Source organism: Pseudopipra pipra, chromosome 5, assembly GCF_036250125.1.
Source record: "Pseudopipra pipra isolate bDixPip1 chromosome 5, bDixPip1.hap1, whole genome shotgun sequence".
NCBI lineage: Eukaryota > Metazoa > Chordata > Aves > Passeriformes > Pipridae > Pseudopipra > Pseudopipra pipra.
Window position 1 is genome coordinate 74,372,209 of NC_087553.1, and position 17,031 is coordinate 74,389,239.

At 50.3% G+C, this 17,031-nt stretch overlaps 1 protein-coding gene and 1 long non-coding RNA gene across 4 annotated transcripts in view; one reads left to right on the forward strand and one right to left on the reverse strand.

Annotated features, from left to right (window-relative positions):
• Positions 1-17,031, forward strand: part of NET1 (neuroepithelial cell transforming 1) — a 67,330-nt gene that overhangs the window by 40,991 nt on the left and 9,308 nt on the right. For 2 of the 3 annotated variants that reach the window (XM_064656610.1, XM_064656612.1), the window contains exon 4: positions 16,318-16,425. In XM_064656610.1, coding sequence (XP_064512680.1) covers positions 16,318-16,425 — 108 coding nt within the window. Of the gene's footprint in view, positions 1-9,010; positions 9,146-16,317; positions 16,426-17,031 lie in introns of those variants that run through there. The other variant, XM_064656611.1, reaches the window with a different exon arrangement.
• Positions 14,541-15,051, reverse strand: LOC135415079 (uncharacterized). The gene is made up of 3 exons (XR_010430965.1): positions 14,911-15,051; positions 14,729-14,771; positions 14,541-14,674 (listed from the first exon to the last, which is right to left on the reverse strand). It is a non-coding gene; the product is annotated as an uncharacterized LOC135415079 (long non-coding RNA).

Genomic DNA, 17,031 nt, shown 5'->3' on the forward strand with positions numbered 1-17,031 from the left:
ATTAATAAGATATATTAAAAGAAAAATAAATTAATATAATACATTACAACAAAAATAAATTAATAAAATATATTAAAGCAAAAATAAATTAATAAAATACGTTAAACCAAAAATAAATTAATAAACTATATTAAACAAAAAATAAATTAATAAAATGCATTAATAAAATAAGTTAATAAAATACATTAAACCAAAAATAAATTAATAAAATATATTAAATAATAAATAAATTAATGAAATACATTAAACCAAAAATAAATGAATAAAATACATTAAATCAAAAATAAATTAATAAAATATATTAAGAATAAATTAATAAGATATATTAAAAGAAAAATAAATTAATATAATACATTACAACAAAAATAAATTAATAAAATATATCAAAGCAAAAATAAATTAATAAAATACGTTAAACCAAAAATAAATTAATAAACTATATTAAACAAAAAATAAATTAATAAAATGCATTAATAAAATAAGTTAATAAAATACATTAAACCAAAAATAAATTAATAAAATACATTAAACCAAAAATAAATTGATAAAATATATTAAACCAGAAATAAATTAATAAAATACATTAAAATCCATTTGATCCCGACAAATCCCAACCTCTGGCACCTGGAGCTTCCTGCTCCGTTAATCCCTGTGTCCCACAGCATCCCTGCCTTCCCCAGGCCGTGTTTTCCGGCCTTTCCCTCATATTCCCGAGGCGGAATTGGCTTTTCCAGCCCGGGAACACGAGGATTGTGGAGGTGCCAGAGGTTGGATCTCCCTCCAAATCCATCCCAGAGCTGGTTTTTTGGGAGCATTTTTGGTATTATAAGTCACCATCCCGAAAAAAACGCTGCATTCCAGGGAAATGCTGCCATTCCAGGGAAATGCTGCATTCCAGGGAAATGCTGCATTCCAGGGAAATGCTGCCATTCCAGGGAAATGCTGCATTCCAGGGAAATGCTGCATTCCAGGGAAATGCTGCCATTCCAGGGAAATGCTGCATTCCAGGGAAATGCTGCCATTCCAGGGAAATGCTGCATTCCAGGGAAATGCTGCCATTCCAGGGAAATGCTGCCATTCCAGGGAAATGCTGCATTCCAGGGAAATGCTGCCATTCCAGGGAAATGCTGCCATTCCAGGCCGGCTCCCTGAGCTTCCGATGACCCAAGGAGTCTCCCGGTGGGTCGTTTTTCCAGAATCCCTGCTCCCAGTTTGGCTCTGGGTTATAAATATCCGGGAGCTGGAATGTCAAACCCAACTGGGAGAAGGGGAGAGGGGAAAAGGAGCACAGTCCTGATTTATTCCTTATTTATCCCAGTCCTGGTTTATTCCTTATTTATCCCAGACCTGATTTATTCCTTATTTATCCCAGTCCTGATTTATTCCTTATTTATCCCAGTCCTGATTTACTCCTTATTTATCCCAGTCCTGGTTTATTCCTTATTTATCCCAGACCTGATTTACTCCTTATTTATCCCAGAATTGATTTATTCCTTATTTATCCCAGACCTGATTTATTCCTTATTTATCCCAGACCTGATTTATTCCTTATTTATCCCAGACCTGGTTTATTCCTTATTTATCCCAGTCCTGGTTTATTCCTTATTTATCCCAGTCCTGGTTTATTCCTTATTTATCCCAGACCTGATTTACTCCTTATTTATCCCAGAATTGATTTATTCCTTATTTATCCCAGACCTCATTTATTGCTTATTTATCCCAGTCCTGATTTATTCCTTATTTATCCCAGTCCTGATTTATTCCTTATTTATCCCAGTCCTGATTTATTCCTTATTTATCCCAGACCTGATTTATTCCTTATTTATCCCAGACCTGGTTTATTCCTTATTTATCCCAGTCCTGGCGCGTGTCCTGTGCGTTGCACTATAAATAGCACATTAAAAATAGCTGGGAAAAGGGAGGGATGAGGTGGATTTTGGCTCCCGGGAAACGGGATTTCAGACCCTACGGCGAGGAACGGGAATACGGGCGTGGAGTGGGTGCTTTGGTTCTCCCCCTGTTCCAAGATTCCTTCTTGGAATCTTGTCAGCAGCAGGGTTGGGAATAACATGGAGCAATCCTGAAGTGGGTTGGGTTAGGGATGAAATCAAGGAATTCTGGGTGATTTTTGGGGAACGTGGCCAGACCTGGACCATGAGGACACGGAAGGTGCAGCTCAGTCTGCTCCTCTCCAGCCAGTGTAGGATGGGATGTTTCCTTCTTGGAATCTTGTCAGCAGCAGGGTTGGGAATAACATGGAGCAATCCTGAAGTGGGTTGGGTTAGGGAGGAAATCAAGGAATTCTGGGTGATTTTTGGGGAATGTGGCCAGACCTGGACCGTGAGGACACTGAAGGTGCAGCTCAGTCTGCTCCTCTCCAGCCAGTGCAGGATGGGATGATTCCTTCTTGGAATCTTGTCAGCAGCAGGAAAATCCCCCTCTGGCAGGGTTAGGAATAACATGGAGCAGTCCCAAAGTGGGTTGGGTTAGGGATGAAATGAAGGAATTCTGGGTGATTTTTGGGACTGGAAACGTGGCCAGACCTGGACCATGAGGACACGGAAGGTGCAGCTCAGTCTGCTCCTCTCCAGCCAGTGCAGGATGGGATGATTCCCTCTTGGAATCTTGTCAGCAGCAGGACTGGGAATAACATGGAGCAATCCTGAGGTGGGTTGGGTGTAAAATCAAGGAATTCTGGGTGATTTTTGGGACTGGAAACGTGGCCAGACCTGGACCGTGAGGACACGGAAGGTGCAGCTGAGGCTGCTCCTCTCCAGCCAGTGTAGGATGGGATGATTCCTTCTTGGAATCTTGTCAGCAGCAGGGTTGGGAATAACACGGAGCAATCCTGAAGTGGGTTGGGTTAGAGATATAAACTCAAGGAATTCTGGGTGATTTTTGGGACTGGAAATGTGGCCAGGCCTGGACCGTGAGGACACCGAAGGTGCTGCAGTGACCATTTTCCACTCTTTTGAGCTGAAAATCCCAATCCAGGCCTGGCTTAGGATGAAAATCCCAACCCAGGCCTAGGGTTTTGTGTTACCTGGGCCTTCCTGCTGCTCCAACACGTCATTCCCGGGAGTTTTGCCAGGAGAAAAGGCAGGATCAGGCCGTGTGCGTGTCGGAATTCCGGGGCAGAATTCCTGCATCCCACCCTTGGCACCCCTTGGCTGCCCAGTGTCCCTTCAACAACTGGGAAAAAAAACTTCCCTCGGTCTGGAATTGCACACTGGGATTTAGATGCCTGTTTTCTATGGAATTCATTTATTAACCTTAAATATATTCCATGAAGCTTTTGGGAGGGGGCTGAAATAACTCCGTGGCACGTCAACAACCCGGAGGGAATTCCTGGTTTTTTTAGTGGCAGCCCTTCCCAGAATAACTTGGAGCAGCCAGGAATGTCACAGGTATGAGGCTCCCCCCCCCAGGGCTCAAACAGCAACAACAACAAGGGCTGGGGTGGCTCCTCTGTCATCCCAACTCTTCCCAGCTCCCTAATTTAATTTGATTGTAGGAATCAAGCAGGAATTTTGCTCCTGGCAGTGAAAAATCTCCGGGTGGGGATGGGGGAGGGATGTTTTTAATCCCTCTTGGCAGGAGAGCAGGAAGAACTGGTCTGTTGGAGGGGCAGGAGAGGGCAAAATCCGGGTTTTGCTCCAGGTCAGGGAGCACAGAGGGAGATGGTCTGGGGTGGGAGGGAAAGTCCTGAGTTGCAGGGAAACTGGGATTGGGGGAATCCCAAAGCCTGGTCGGTCGGTTCTGCTGCACAGGGAACGGTTCTCCTTCCGTATTCCGTCGGGTTTGGTGTTCCAGAGTCCCTCACCGGGACCCTCTCCGAGGTCAAGGCAGCAAGGACCCGTCACATGGGGCTCATCTCACCCCTTGGGATGGATTCCTGGGGTTCCTGGTGCTCATCTCCATCCCTCAGGATGGATTGATGGAGCTTGTCTCCATCCTCAGGATGGATTCCTGGTGCTCATCTCGGGATGGATGCCTAGTGCTCATCTCATCCCTCAGGATGGATTCCTGGGGTTCCTGGGGCTCATCTCATCCCTCAGGATGGATTCCTTTTATTCCTGGTGCTCATCTCCATCCCTGGGGATGGATTTATGGAGCTCATCTCATCCCTCAGGTTGGATTCCCGTGCTCATCTCTGTCCCTCAGGATGCATTCCTGATATTCCTGGAGCTCATCTCCATCCCTCAGGATGGATTCCTGGTGCTCCCTCAGGATAGATTGATGGAGCCCATCTCCATCCTCAGGATGGATTCCTGGTGCTCATCTCATCCCTCAGGATGGATTTATGGAGCTCATCTCATCCCTAAGAACGGATTCCTGGTGTTCATCTCATCCCTCAGGATGGATTCCTTGTGCTCATCCCTCAGGATAGATCTATGGAGCTCATCCCATCCCTCAGGATGGATCTATGGAGCTCATCCCATCCCTCAGGATGGATCTATGGAGCTCATCTCATCCCTCAGGATGGATCTATGGAGCTCATCCCATCCCTCAGGATGGATCTATGGAGCTCATCCCATCCCTCAGGATGGATTCCTGGTATTCCTGGTGCTCCCTCAGGATAGATTGATGGAGCCCATCTCCATCCTCAGGATGGATTCCTGGTGCTCATCTCAGGATGGATTCCTGGTGCTCATCCTTTGGGATGAAATTGTGGAGCTCATCTCATCCCTCAGGATGGATTCCTGGTGCTCATGTCCATCCCTCAGGATGGATTTGTGGAGCTCATCTCCATCCCTCAGGATGGATTCCTTTTATTCCTAGTGCTCATCTCCATCCCTCAGGATGGATCTATGGAGCTCATTTCATCCCTCAGGATGGTTTCCTGGTGCTCATCTCATCCCTCAGGATGGATTCATGGAGCTCATCTCATCCCTCAGGATGGATTCATGGAGCTCATCTCATCCTCAGGATGGATTCCTGGTGCTTACCTCCATCCCTCAGGATGGATTTGTGATGGTCATCCCTCAGGATGGATTTATGGAGCTCATCTCACCCCTCAGGATGGATTTATGGAGCTCATCTCACCCGTCAGGATGGATTTATGGAGCTCATCTCACCCCTCAGGATGGATTTATGGAGCTCATCTCACCCCTCAGGATGGATTCCTGGTGCTTACCTCCATCCCTCAGGATGGATTCCTGGTGCTCATCTCATCCTCAGGATGGATTTATGGAGCTCATCTCCATTCCTCAGGAGGGATTCCTGGTGCTCATCCTTTGGGATGAAATTGTGAAGCTCATCTCCATCCCTCAGGATGGATTCCTGGTGCTCCCTCAGGATGGATTTATGGAGCTCATCTCATCCCTCAGGATGGATTCCTGGTGCTCATCTCATCCCTCAGGATGGATTCCTGGTGCTCATGTCCATCCCTCGGGATGGATTTGTGGAGCTCATCTCCATCCCTCAGGTTGGATTCCTTTTATTCCTGGTGCTCATCTCCATCCCTCAGGATGGATTCCTGGTGCTCATCCTTTGGGATGAAATTGTGGAGCTCATCTCATCCCTCAGGATGGATTCCTGGTGCTTATCTCCATCCCTCAGGATGGATTTATGGAGCTCATCTCCATCCTTCAGGATGGATTCCTGGAGCTCATCCCATCCCTCAGGATGGATTTGTGGTGCTCATCCTTCAGGATGGATTCATGGAGCTCATCTCATCCCTCAGGATGGATTTATGGAGCTCATCCCATCCCTCAGGATGGATTCCTGGAGCTCATCTCATCCCTCAGGATGGATCTATGGAGCTCATCCCATCCCTCAGGATGGATTCCTGGAGCTCATCCCATCCCTCAGGATGGATTCTGCCTCCAGCCGGTGCCGCTGATCCATCAGGAGGCAGCTGCCCCACAAACCCCCTCCCATTCCAACCTGGAGCCGCTTCTTTTAGGGCTCCTTATTCCTTTAAGGCCTTTCCCACCCCTTTCCCTGAACACAGGGCGCTTTTCCAAGGGCACAAATCCCTCTTCCCGTGCCAGAGGCAGCCCTGTTGCATCATCCCACGGGGCCCCTCGTGCTCCCAGCCCGTGACCTCAGCGGGGCCTCGCGTCACCGGGAATGATTCACTCCCAAAGTGTCACCTCCGAGTCAGGGATCTCCTGGGGGTGAATCAGGGGGGGACAATTAAACACTTCACGGGCCAGCTGAGGTGCTCTGGGACACGGGACACCCTCCAGGACATCCCCAGGGAAAACACTCCCAGGAAAAACATCCCCGGGCCTTCCCGGTCTGGTGCCACCTCTGGGAGTGTGACTCTGGTTCACCCCTTCCCTTCACAGCTCCTGGCTCTTCATCCCTGCTTTTATTTTTAGTTGGCTCTGCTGCATCTCCCTGGGAGAAAAAAAAAGGGTCCAGAAGTGCTCCTGAAGCTTTAGGCCGAGTTTAACAGAGCCTCGAGCTGAGACTGGAGGAGAAATGGGTCTGATGCTCCAGCAGTGCCCAGCTCAGCCTTCTCTGATGTTTTCTCCTTGGATCTTGTCAGCAGCAGGGCTGGGAATAACATGGAGCAATCCTCAGGTGTCCTGGGTGTAAAATCAAGGAATTCTGAGGCGTCCTGGGTGTAAAATCAAGGAATTCTGAGGCGTCCTGGGTGTAAAATCAAAGAATTCTGAGGCGTCCTGGGTGATTTTTGGGGACTGGAAATGTGGCCAGGCCTGAACCGTGAGGACACCGAAGGTGCTGCAGTGACCATTTTCCGCTGTTTTTTAGGCTGAAAATCCCAATCCAGGCCTGGTTTAGGCTGAAAATCCCAACCCAGGCCTAGGGTTTTGTGTGAACTGGGCCTTCCTGCTGCTCCAACGCGTCATTCCCGGGAGTTTTGCCGAGAGAAAAGGCAGGATCAGGCCGTGTGCGTGTCGGAATTCCGGGGCAGAATTCCTGCATCCCACCCTTGGCACCCCTTGGCTGCCCAGTGTCCCTTCAACAACTGGGAAAAAAACTTCCCTCAGTCTGGAATTGCACACTGGGATTTGGATGCCTGTTTTCTATGGAATTAATTAGTTTATTAATCCTAAATTCCTGCATCCCACACTTGGCAACCCCTGGACTACCCAGAAACGGGTTTGATGCTTCCCAAAAAAATAATGGATCCAACCCAGCACAGGGTTTTCCTGCTCCTCCCCAGAGTCTGCATCTCTTTGGTGTTAAAAATGCTCGGTTTTGGTGATTTTTAGTCATCCAAAAAAGGGAGTTTTTCCTCAGTGTATCCCAAATTTCTGATGATCCCACAGTGGAGAATCCTGGACATCCTGGCAGAGGTGAAGTGGGTGCAGATTTGCTGAGAGAAGCAAACAAAGCCCTCCTAAAAAAATAGCCAGGGGAGGGGAGAGCAGGACTCTCCTCCTCTTCTTCTTCTTCCTCCTCCTCATTCCTCATTCCTCAAAAACGCTGGGAACACGCCCCAAAATTCCACTCCACAGGTGGGAACCACCAAAACCCACCCCAGTTTTATTTTCACCCAGCACCTTTTTATTCCCAGAGGTTTTGCAGGAATAAAAACGTCGAGTTGGGACAAACAAAAACACCAAATCCTCGGCGAGTCCCAGCCAGGGGCCTGCTGGGACAGGATCCCCCGGGAGACAAGGGGAGAGGCTGGGCCCAGCCCTCTGCCTGACAGAGCTCGGGGCAGACTTCAAAGGGCAGGTCCAGACAGGAATTCTGGGTCGTTGGGTTTGGGTTTTGTTGTTTTTTTTTTAAGCAAGGTAAAGAAAAAACAACTCCCAGCAGCGAAGGTTTGATATTCCAGAGGGGTGGAGGAGTCCCGGCCCGGGAGGAGCTGGTCCCACCAGCTGCTCCTGGGAGGTGGTGGTAGGGGAAAAAATACCTGGAAAATGGGGGAAACCCCCCCCCAAAAAAAAGTTTGGGTTTATGTCTTTTTGGCACAAGCAGCACAAGGGTTTGGAATTGTGGGATTGTGGAATGTTAAGGGGTCGGAATGGAACTTAAATCCCATCCAGTGCCATTCCCTGCCCACACCTTCCACCATCCCAGGTTGTTCCAGCCTGGCCTTGGACACTTCCAGGGATCCAGGGGCAGCCACAGCTTCTCTGGGAAATCTGTTCCAGTCCCTCCCCACCCTCCCAGCCAGGAATTCCTTCCCAATATCCAACTTAAATTTCCCCCCTCTGGATTTGTATCCCTCGCTCCGTGTCCCACCCCTGCAGTTCCTGATGGATTTCCAACCCCTTTTCCCGGTGGGGTGTGGTGGAACAGCTCCCTCAGCCCTCAGTGGGTGCTCCCCCTTGTCCTGCCTTGAGGCAGAACCTCCCAGAGATCCCGTTTTCCAGCGAATCCCGGGATGGGTCAGGTTGGAAGGGCCCGCAGTGGGTCACTGCTCCATGGCACAGGATTGTGTCCAGAGGGTTCTGGAATATCCAGAGGGTTCTGGAGTGAGGGAGACTCCACACCCTCCCTGGGCAGCCTGTTCAGTGCTCAGGGATGAAGTTTTTCCTCATGTCCAGGTGGAACTTTCTGGGCATCGGTTCCTGCCCATTCCTCTCGTCCCATCCCTGGGCTCCCTCTCCATCCTCCGATCCCTCCCTGCAGACCCTGACAGTGATAAAACCCCTCTCAGCCTTTTCTCCAGGCTAAACAGCTCCCTCAGCTCCTCCTCAGAAGGGAGATGCTCCAATCCCTTCATCATCTTCGCATCCTTCCCTTGGACCCGCTCCAGGATCTCCCGGAGTCACGGGATGGGGCAGCTTGGAAGGGACCACAGCAGTCACCTGCTCCAACCTGCCCCTCTCTCTTGTCCTGAGGAGCCCAGCCCCGTCCACAGCACCCCAGCTGCGCCTCCCCAGGGCTGAGCAGAGGGGCAGGAATTTTTGGGGAGATTTTGGAACAAATTGGGGCTCCCGGAGTGTCCAGTGTCTCCAGGGGGCGTGGCTTGGGGCGTGGCTTGTGTCGGCGGGGGCGTGGCCTCCCTTCTGGCCCCGCCCCCCTGGGTGAGGTCGGGGCGCGGCGCGCGGAGCCCTCAGAGCGCGATGAGCGCGGGCTGAGGGAGGGTCGGGGGCGGGGGGGGAAGGAAACCGCCGCCATGGTGGCTCACGACGAGCTCGGAGGGCTGCTGCCCATCAAAAGGACTATCCGCGTCATCGACGCGCAGAACCAGCACTTCAGGGAGCAGGAGGTGAGCGGCGAAGGGGAAAACGGGGGGGTTATTTGAGGGGAAAGTGTGTGCGTGAGGGGGGAGCTCCCTCAGCGTCCCGCTGGCCGCGCCTGAGGGGAGAGGGCGAGGCGGGTGCGCTGCCCGCTGCGGGCCGGGCGGAGCGAGGGGCACCCAGCCGACTAAATAACTCTCTCTGTATATTTTAATCATTGTATACGCGCGTGTGTATGTATATATATCGTCTACATATATATTTAAATTCATAGCCCCTGAGGGGTGGGGGACCAGTGCGCCAAAACCCACCTCGGCGCCTCACCTGACCCCGCTCCTCCCAGGGGAATTTTCATGTAAAAATCGCCGGGTTTCGTTTAAAAAAAATCGCCGATTTTCATTTTAAAAAATCGCCGGTTCTCATTTAAAAAGCGCCCCGTGCCTCTCTGCGCTCTTTCCACTGACGGGTTTGGGTTTTTTCCCTAATTAGGTGCTAAAAAAAAACCCCTCGTGGGGGGTTGTGCGGGCTTTTGAGGGCTCCGGTTTGTTGTTGTTATTTTTTTATCGCGTGTTGTTATGTGGATGGCAATAATTGCGGCTCCAGGAGAGCAAAAGTTCAGCAGCCAGGTAGGGACCGGCTGCCTTGGGCTGGGTTTATTGGTTTATTGCCCAGATTAGCGCCGAGATTAAGTGGAAAAGTTTATTTAAAAAAAAAAAAAGAAAAAAAAAGGCGTTTCCAGACGTTCTCTTGAGGGCTCAGCCTCCGAAAATCCTGGCGCTGGAACAGCCCAAACTTGGGCAATCTCATTGTGCGAAAGGGAAACCAGATGTTGGGGGGAGAGAGAGAGAAAAAAAAAAAAAGAACATAAAGCAGAGCTCTGGAAAGGGAGAGTAAATCGCCCTCTTAAATTCTTCATCGGCCGAGCCAACGCTCCTCGAGTGCTGGGGGAGCCGCTGAACCCGATTAGGGTTTTGTCCCTCAGTTGGGAACAGGGAATTTGGGAAAGGAGGGATGTTCCCTTCGAGTTCAGAGCGTCTCAGAACAGCCTGAACTCTTAAACCGGCACGTGGACCTTGAGACGCTCTGGTCATGTGCCGATGATTTCTGGCACGAGTTGTTCCAGCTGCTGACTAAAAATCCCTTTTTTTTTATTTTTTGCTGAATTGGCTGAATTCAGAGAATTCGGGAGAAGTTTTGCCCTGCGTGGTTTCTCCACGGGTCACCCTGTTTTTGTCCCGGGACAGGCACGTAGGACATTGCACTCGAGTAAAGGGAGTCTCGTAAAAACCACTTAATTATTACCCAGCACAGGGGGAAAGGTTGTGTGGGTGTGATGCCGGGTGCAGGAAAACCTTCCTTGCTCAAAAGTAGAGCCTGGATTTCTTTCTTTTTTGGTGCTGCAACCTTTTAATGGCTTAAACCGAATTCCATCGGTGTGAAATCTGGCCCAAATTTAGCTTTAGTGTCTGTGCTCGTGATGTGTAATTCGCTTTTAATAAAGTGAAAAAAAAAAAAAACAGTTCGTGGAACTGTTGACCCCGCCGGGGTTTTTAATTATCTGTGGGTGCTGTAACACCACGGGCTCGGTACAGGAACTTCCCCCAGCCCTCCTTCTAATCTGGGTTCCTGCGAGGAACACGGAGACAGGAGGCTCATTGTTTGCAAGCCCGGGACTAAAAAAAAACCCCCCCTGAGCCCGAGTTATCCGCAGTATGAAGTGCGGGGAGTCTCGGCTTACAGCGGGCTGAGCCGGGCTTTAGGGGGAGTGCGTGACCCTGAGCTGAAACCCAGAGCCCAGACAAGGTGAAGCTGCCAAGGAGAAGGAGGAAGGGGGGGTTTATTTTCCTCCTCCCGCCTCGGATCAAACGCTGGAAGGAGAAGAAGGAGCAGATGCTTTTTTTTTTGGCAGTCGGGCCGTGTCTGAGGAGCTCTCACAGGACTGAAAGTGGGATTTTATTTATTTTATTTTTTTTTTTCCTTTTAAGACAGGGAAAACGGCCTTTGGCCAAGTTGGATTTGTAGGTACAGGAGCTCCTCTCTCGGGCACAAACTGTGGGATTCCTCCCTCCCTGGTGTCAACTGTTCCCCAAATCCATTTCTAATCCCGGGAGCCCCGCGGAGAGGCAGGAATTCCTCGTGCACGTGCCTGCGCCGCCTCATCCCGGCACAGAAGTGCTGGGAAAGGCATTCCCACATGGCCCCGGCCACCGGGAGCCTGTCACTGGAGCCGACCCTTGCACGGTGACCTGCAGAATGCTGCTCGAGCCTCCCCGGAGCTTTCTTGCTATTCCTTTTCGGTGTCACATTTTTATTTTTTTTTTTCTTCTTCTCCGGGCTATTTTTATCCCTCCCTGGCCCTGCCAGAGCTTTGTGTCTGTGTTTTCCCTGCCTGCAGCCGGAGCTTCTCTTGGCTCGTGTCTCTTTTATCCCGATCTCTGATTTTTTTTCAAGGAGTAAATAAATAAATACCTCTCTTTTCCTTCCACTCCCAAACATCTGCACCTAATTAACGCTCTTTTCGAGCCCGGCCTTCTGCATAATCCTTTCCCAAACTACCCCTGCCTCGAGCCCGGGGGCAAAAGGCAAAGAAACAACTGCAGCAAAATTCCCAGTTGGTTTTTTTTTTTTCTTACCCAAACCCAGGGTCGAGAACACTCTTTTCCCTTGAGATCACCCAGACCTTTCGAGCCTCAGTGCTGTGCCAAGAGCTCTTTGTGTCCTTCAATTGTTTCTTTTCATGTTTTCCCCCCCCCTGCAGCTCCCGAGGCTGAATTAGGGTGAGCTCACCCTTGAGCTCACCTCCTCCTCCCGTGTGGGATGAGCCACTCCTGGGCTCGTGTTGCTGAAATCAGAGCTGACACAGACGTGGGGAGCTCTGCTGCTTCCTCAATCCCATGACTGGAATCCAGCCCTGGCTGTTCCCCTTCCCCCTATTTTTTATTTTTTATATTTTTTTTGCTTTTTCATTTCGAGAATTTGTCGCTTCTCTCCCCGCCCGGAGCAAAGATTCGGGCACCAAACCGGGCTGGAAATAAAGACCAGGCTGGAAATAAAGACCGGGCCTGAGCAGCCTCCTCAGGCTTTTGCCCTTTCGAAACACGAGAGGAGAATTTCAACACTTAATTAACCAATTTTAACTGAGGCCACCCCAAAATGAGCTTCACGTTGAGAAGCGTCCTCGTGCTCAGTGAGTCACGGGAGCACCAGGACACCCCTGCAGGCTTTAAATCCATCCCTTCCCCCTGTGCACACCTTTCCTGTCGGTGTCAAACGCGTCGATTGGCAGCAGAACTGACCGGCCCAGCCGAGGGAGGTTTGCACGGGGCGTTCCCTCTTCGGGGCCGGGCCGGGCTCGGGCTCCCGGCGGGGATTAAAGTGGTGGGGAAAAGCAGAAGCTCCGGCTTTGAAATCCAAACGAAGGCGGAAGAAAAGTTACAGCGGGTTGTGGGGGTGGGGGAGAGAGCCCGGGAGCAGGAGGAGACCTTGAAAAGTGAAGCTGCTCAGCTTTTCTCCACCAGAAATGTTCAGCCTGTGGTGGTTTGTTAGGAGAGCCCAGGAGGAGGAGGAGACCTTGAAAAGTGAAGCTTTTCAGCTTTTCTCCATGAGGAATGTTCAGCCTGTGGTGGTTTGATGTTTGTTAGGAGAGCCCAGGAGGAGGAGATGTTGCAAAGTGAAGCTTTTCAGCTTTTTCTCCATGAGGGATGTTCAGCCTGTGGTGGTTTGATGTTTGTCAGGAGAGCCCAGAAGGAGGAGGAGACATTGCAAAGTGAAGCTGTTCAGCTTTTCTCCACCAGAAATGTTCAGCCTGTGGTGGTTTGTTAGGAGAGCCCAGAAGGAGGAGGAGACTTCTAAGCTTTTTTCCCTGAGGAATGTTCATCCTGTAGTGGTTTGATGTTTGTTGGGAGAGCCCAGGAGGAGGAGGAGACCTTGCAAAGTGAAGCTTTTCAGCTTTTTCTCCCTGAGGAATGTTCATCCTGTGGTGGTTTGATGTTTGTTGGGAGAGCCCAGAAGGAGGAGGAGACATTGCAAAGTGAAGCTTTTCAGCTTTTCTCCTCTCAGTGGGTGAGGAATGTTCATCCTGTGGTGGTTTGATGTTTGTTGGGAGAGCCCAGAAGGGGGAGGAGACCTTGCAAAGTGAAGCTTTTAAGCTTTTCTCCACCAGGAATGTTCAGCCTGTGGTGGTTTGTTAGGAGAGCCCAGAAGGAGGAGGAGACCTTGCAAAGTGAAGCTTTTCAGCTTTTTCTCCCTGAGGAATGTTCATCCTGTAGTGGTTTGATGTTTGTTAGGAGAGCCCAGAAGGAGGAGGAGACTTTTAAGCTTTTTTCCACTAAGAATGTTCAGCCTGTGGTGGTTTGATGTTTGTTAGGAGAGCCCAGGAGGAGGAAGAGACTTAAGCTTTTCTCCATGAGGAATGTTCATCCTGTGGTAGTTTGATGTTTGTTAGGAGAGCTCAGGAGGAGGAGGAGACCTTGCAAAGTGAAGCTTTTCAGCTTTTTCTCCATGAGGAATGTTCAGCCTGTGGTGGTTTGATGTTTGTTGGGAGAGCCCAGAAGGAGGAGGAGACATTGCAAAGTGAAGCTTTTCAGCTTTTCTCCATTTCAGCCTGTGGTGGTTTGATGTTTGTTAGGAGAGCCCAGGAGGAGGAGGAGACTTTTAAGCTTTTCTCCCTGAGGAATGTTCATCCTGTGGTGGTTTGATGTTTGTTAGGAGAGCCCAGAAGGAGGAGGAGACCTTGCAAAGTGAAGCTTTTCAGCTTTTTCTCCATGAGGAATGTTCAGCCTGTGGTGGTTTGATGCTTGTTGGGAGAGCCCAGAAGGAGGAGGAGACCTTGCAAAGTGAAGCTTTTCAGCTTTTCTCCACCAGGAATGTTCAGCCTGTGGTGGTTTGTTAGGAGAGCCCAGAAGGAGGAGGAGACTTCTAAGCTTTTTTCCCTGAGGAATGTTCATCCTGTAGTGGTTTGATGTTTGTTGGGAGAGCTCAGGAGAAGGAGGAGACCTTGCAAAGTGAAGCTTTTGAGCTTTTTCTCCATGAGGAATGTTCATCCTGTGGTGGTTTGATGCTTGTTGGGAGAGCCCAGAAGGAGGAGGAGCCCTTGCAAAGTGAAGCCTTTAAGCATTTCTCCTCTCACTTGGTGAGGAATGTTCATCCTGTGGTGGTTTGATACTTGTTGGGAGAGCCCAGGAGGAGGAGGAGCCCTTGCAAAGTGAAGCTTTTTTATTTAAGCTTTTCTCCCTGAGGAATGTTCAGCCTCTGGTGGTTTGATGCTTGTTGGGAGAGCCCAGAAGGAGGAGGAGACCTTGCAAAGTGAAGCTTTTTTAAGCTTTTCTCTATGAGGAATGTTCAGCCTGTGGTGGTCTCATGTTTGTTAGGAGAGCCTGAGCTGCTTTTCCCTCCAAACTAAAACGGGCAAACACGTTCTTGCTCCCAAGGAAAAGCTGCTAAAAGGCAGCAGCACATCCCAGCTCCACCTTTAGGTGACAACCACTCGCCTCTATTTCTGTTCAAAGCACACCAGCCCCGTTTTAACCCTGCCTGGTGTTCTCTTCCCACTTTCTCACCTCTCATGTTCTTCTCCCCTCTTTCCCACCTCTGTTCTCTCCCCTCTCTCACACCTCTGATGTTCTCTCCCCTCTTTCCCACCTCTGATATTCTCACCTCTGATGTTCCCTCCCCTCTTTCCCACCTCTCATGTTCTCTCCCCTCTCTCACACCTCTGCTGTTCTCTCCCCCCTTTCCCACCTCTCATGTTCTCTCCCCTCTCTCACACCTCTGAGTTCTCTCCCCTCTTTCCCACCTCTGCTGTTCTCTCCCCTCTTTCCCACCTCTGCACAGTCTAATCCCAGCCTGGGGAAGTTCAGGCAAATATTTACAGCCTCTGCTTCCCTTTCCCTTTTCCCTGCTTCCAAAGGCTCTCCTTGCCGGGTTTTCCGCTCCTGGGGCGGGTTGGTGTTGGTTTAAACCTGCCTGGGCAGCTGGAGAAGCCTCTGTCTGGAGTTCAGCAAAGCCTTTGGCACCGTCTCCCCCAGCACACTCCTGGGAAAGCTGCAGCCAGGGCTTGGCCAGGGGCACCGTGTGCTGGGGGAGGAACTGGCTGAGGGCCCAGAGTGGTGGGGATGGAGCTGCTTCCAGCTGGGATCCGTCCCCAGGGGTGTCCCCAGGGATCAGTGCTGGGCCCAGTCCTGTTTAATGTCTTTATTGATGATTTAGAGGAGGGGATGGAGGGAACCATCAGCACATTGCAGGTGACCCCAAGCTGGGGGAGTGTTGATGTGCTGGAAGGCAGGAGGGCTCTGCAGAGGGCCCTGGCCAGGCTGGATCCAGGGGCTGATTGCAAGGGGCTGAGGTTCCCCAAGGCCAAGGGCCGGGTCCTGCCCTTTGGCCACAAGAAGCCCCTGCAGCTGCAGGCTGGGCCAGAGGGGCTGGAGAGCAGCCAGGCAGGAAGGGAGCTGGGAGTTGGGCTGGGCAGGGAGCTGAAGAGGAGCCCGAGTGTGGCCAGGGGGGCAAGAGGGCCAAGGGCTGCTGGGCTGGCTGAGGAAGAGTGTGGCAGCAGGAGCAGGGCAGGGCTTGTGCCCCTGGGCTGGGCGCTGGGGAGGCCACCCCTGGAGTGCTGTGTCCAGCTCTGGGCCCTGAGCTCAGGAAGGCCCTGGAGGGGCTGGAGCAGGGGCAGAGAAGAGCAGCGAGGCTGGGGAAGGGACTGGAGCCCAAGTGCTGGGAGGAGAGGCTGAGGGAGCTGGGGGGGCTCAGCCTGGAGAGGAGGAGGCTCAGGGGAGACCTCCTCACTCTCTGCAACTCCCTGCCAGGAGGGGGGAGCCGGGGGGGGTTGGGCTCTTTTCCCAGGCAACCATCAGCAAGACAAGAGGGTTTGGTCTTCAGCTGTGCCAGGGGAGGTTTAGGTTGGATATCAGGAAGAATTTCTTTGCAGAGAGGGTGCTCAGCCATTGGAATGGGCTGCCCAGGGAAGGGGGGGATTCTCCATCCCTGGAGGTGTTTAAGGACAGACTGGATGTGGCATCAGTGCCATGGGCTGGGAACCACGGCGGGGTTGGATCAAGGGTTGGGCTGGATGATCTCGGAGGTCCCTTCCAACCCGGCTGATTCTCTGATTCCATCCCAGCTGATCTGGGATTCTGGGATTCTCTGATTCCAACCCAGCTAATTCCAGGATTCTGGGCCTCAGTGGTTTGTCCTGTGTTTGTTCCAGGAGCCCAGCACCAAGCGGGTCCGGCCCCTGGCTCGGGTCACGTCCTTGGCAAACCTGATCTCTCCGGTCCGAAATGGGGCCGTTCGGCGCTTCGGGCAGACCATCCAGGTACAAAAAACCAGGAATTCCAGTCTAATTCCAGAGGTTTGGGGAAAGGACCAGCTGGGAATGGGGTAAAAAGGGGATTTTGGGGGGCTTCTCGTGAAAATCAGCAACGTAAGGATGGGAGAGTCACTTGGAGCAGAGGGGGGAGAGAAACAAGTTATTGAGGGTTTAAAGAATAAAGAAATGAAGTTTAGTTGTTTATATATTTATTTATATAGTTTATATATTTATAAATGTATTTATATATTTATTTTTTTTAATATAAAAATAGCCAAATAGAGATAGGTCACTTAGGGAAGAGGAGGGAGAAACAAGTTATTGAGGGTGTAAATAATAAAAAAATGAAGTTTAGTTGTTTATATATTTATTTATGTGATTTATATATTTATAAATCTATTTTTATATTTATTTTTTAATAAAAAGAGATAGAGCTAGAGATAGGTCACTTGGAGCATAGGGGGAGAAACAAGTTACTGAGGGTGTAAATAATGAAGAAATGAAGTTTAGTTGTTTATATATTTATTTATATAGTTCATATATTTATAAATGTGTTTATATATTTATTTTTTAATAAAAATAGCAAGGTATAGGTCACTTGGAGCATAGGGG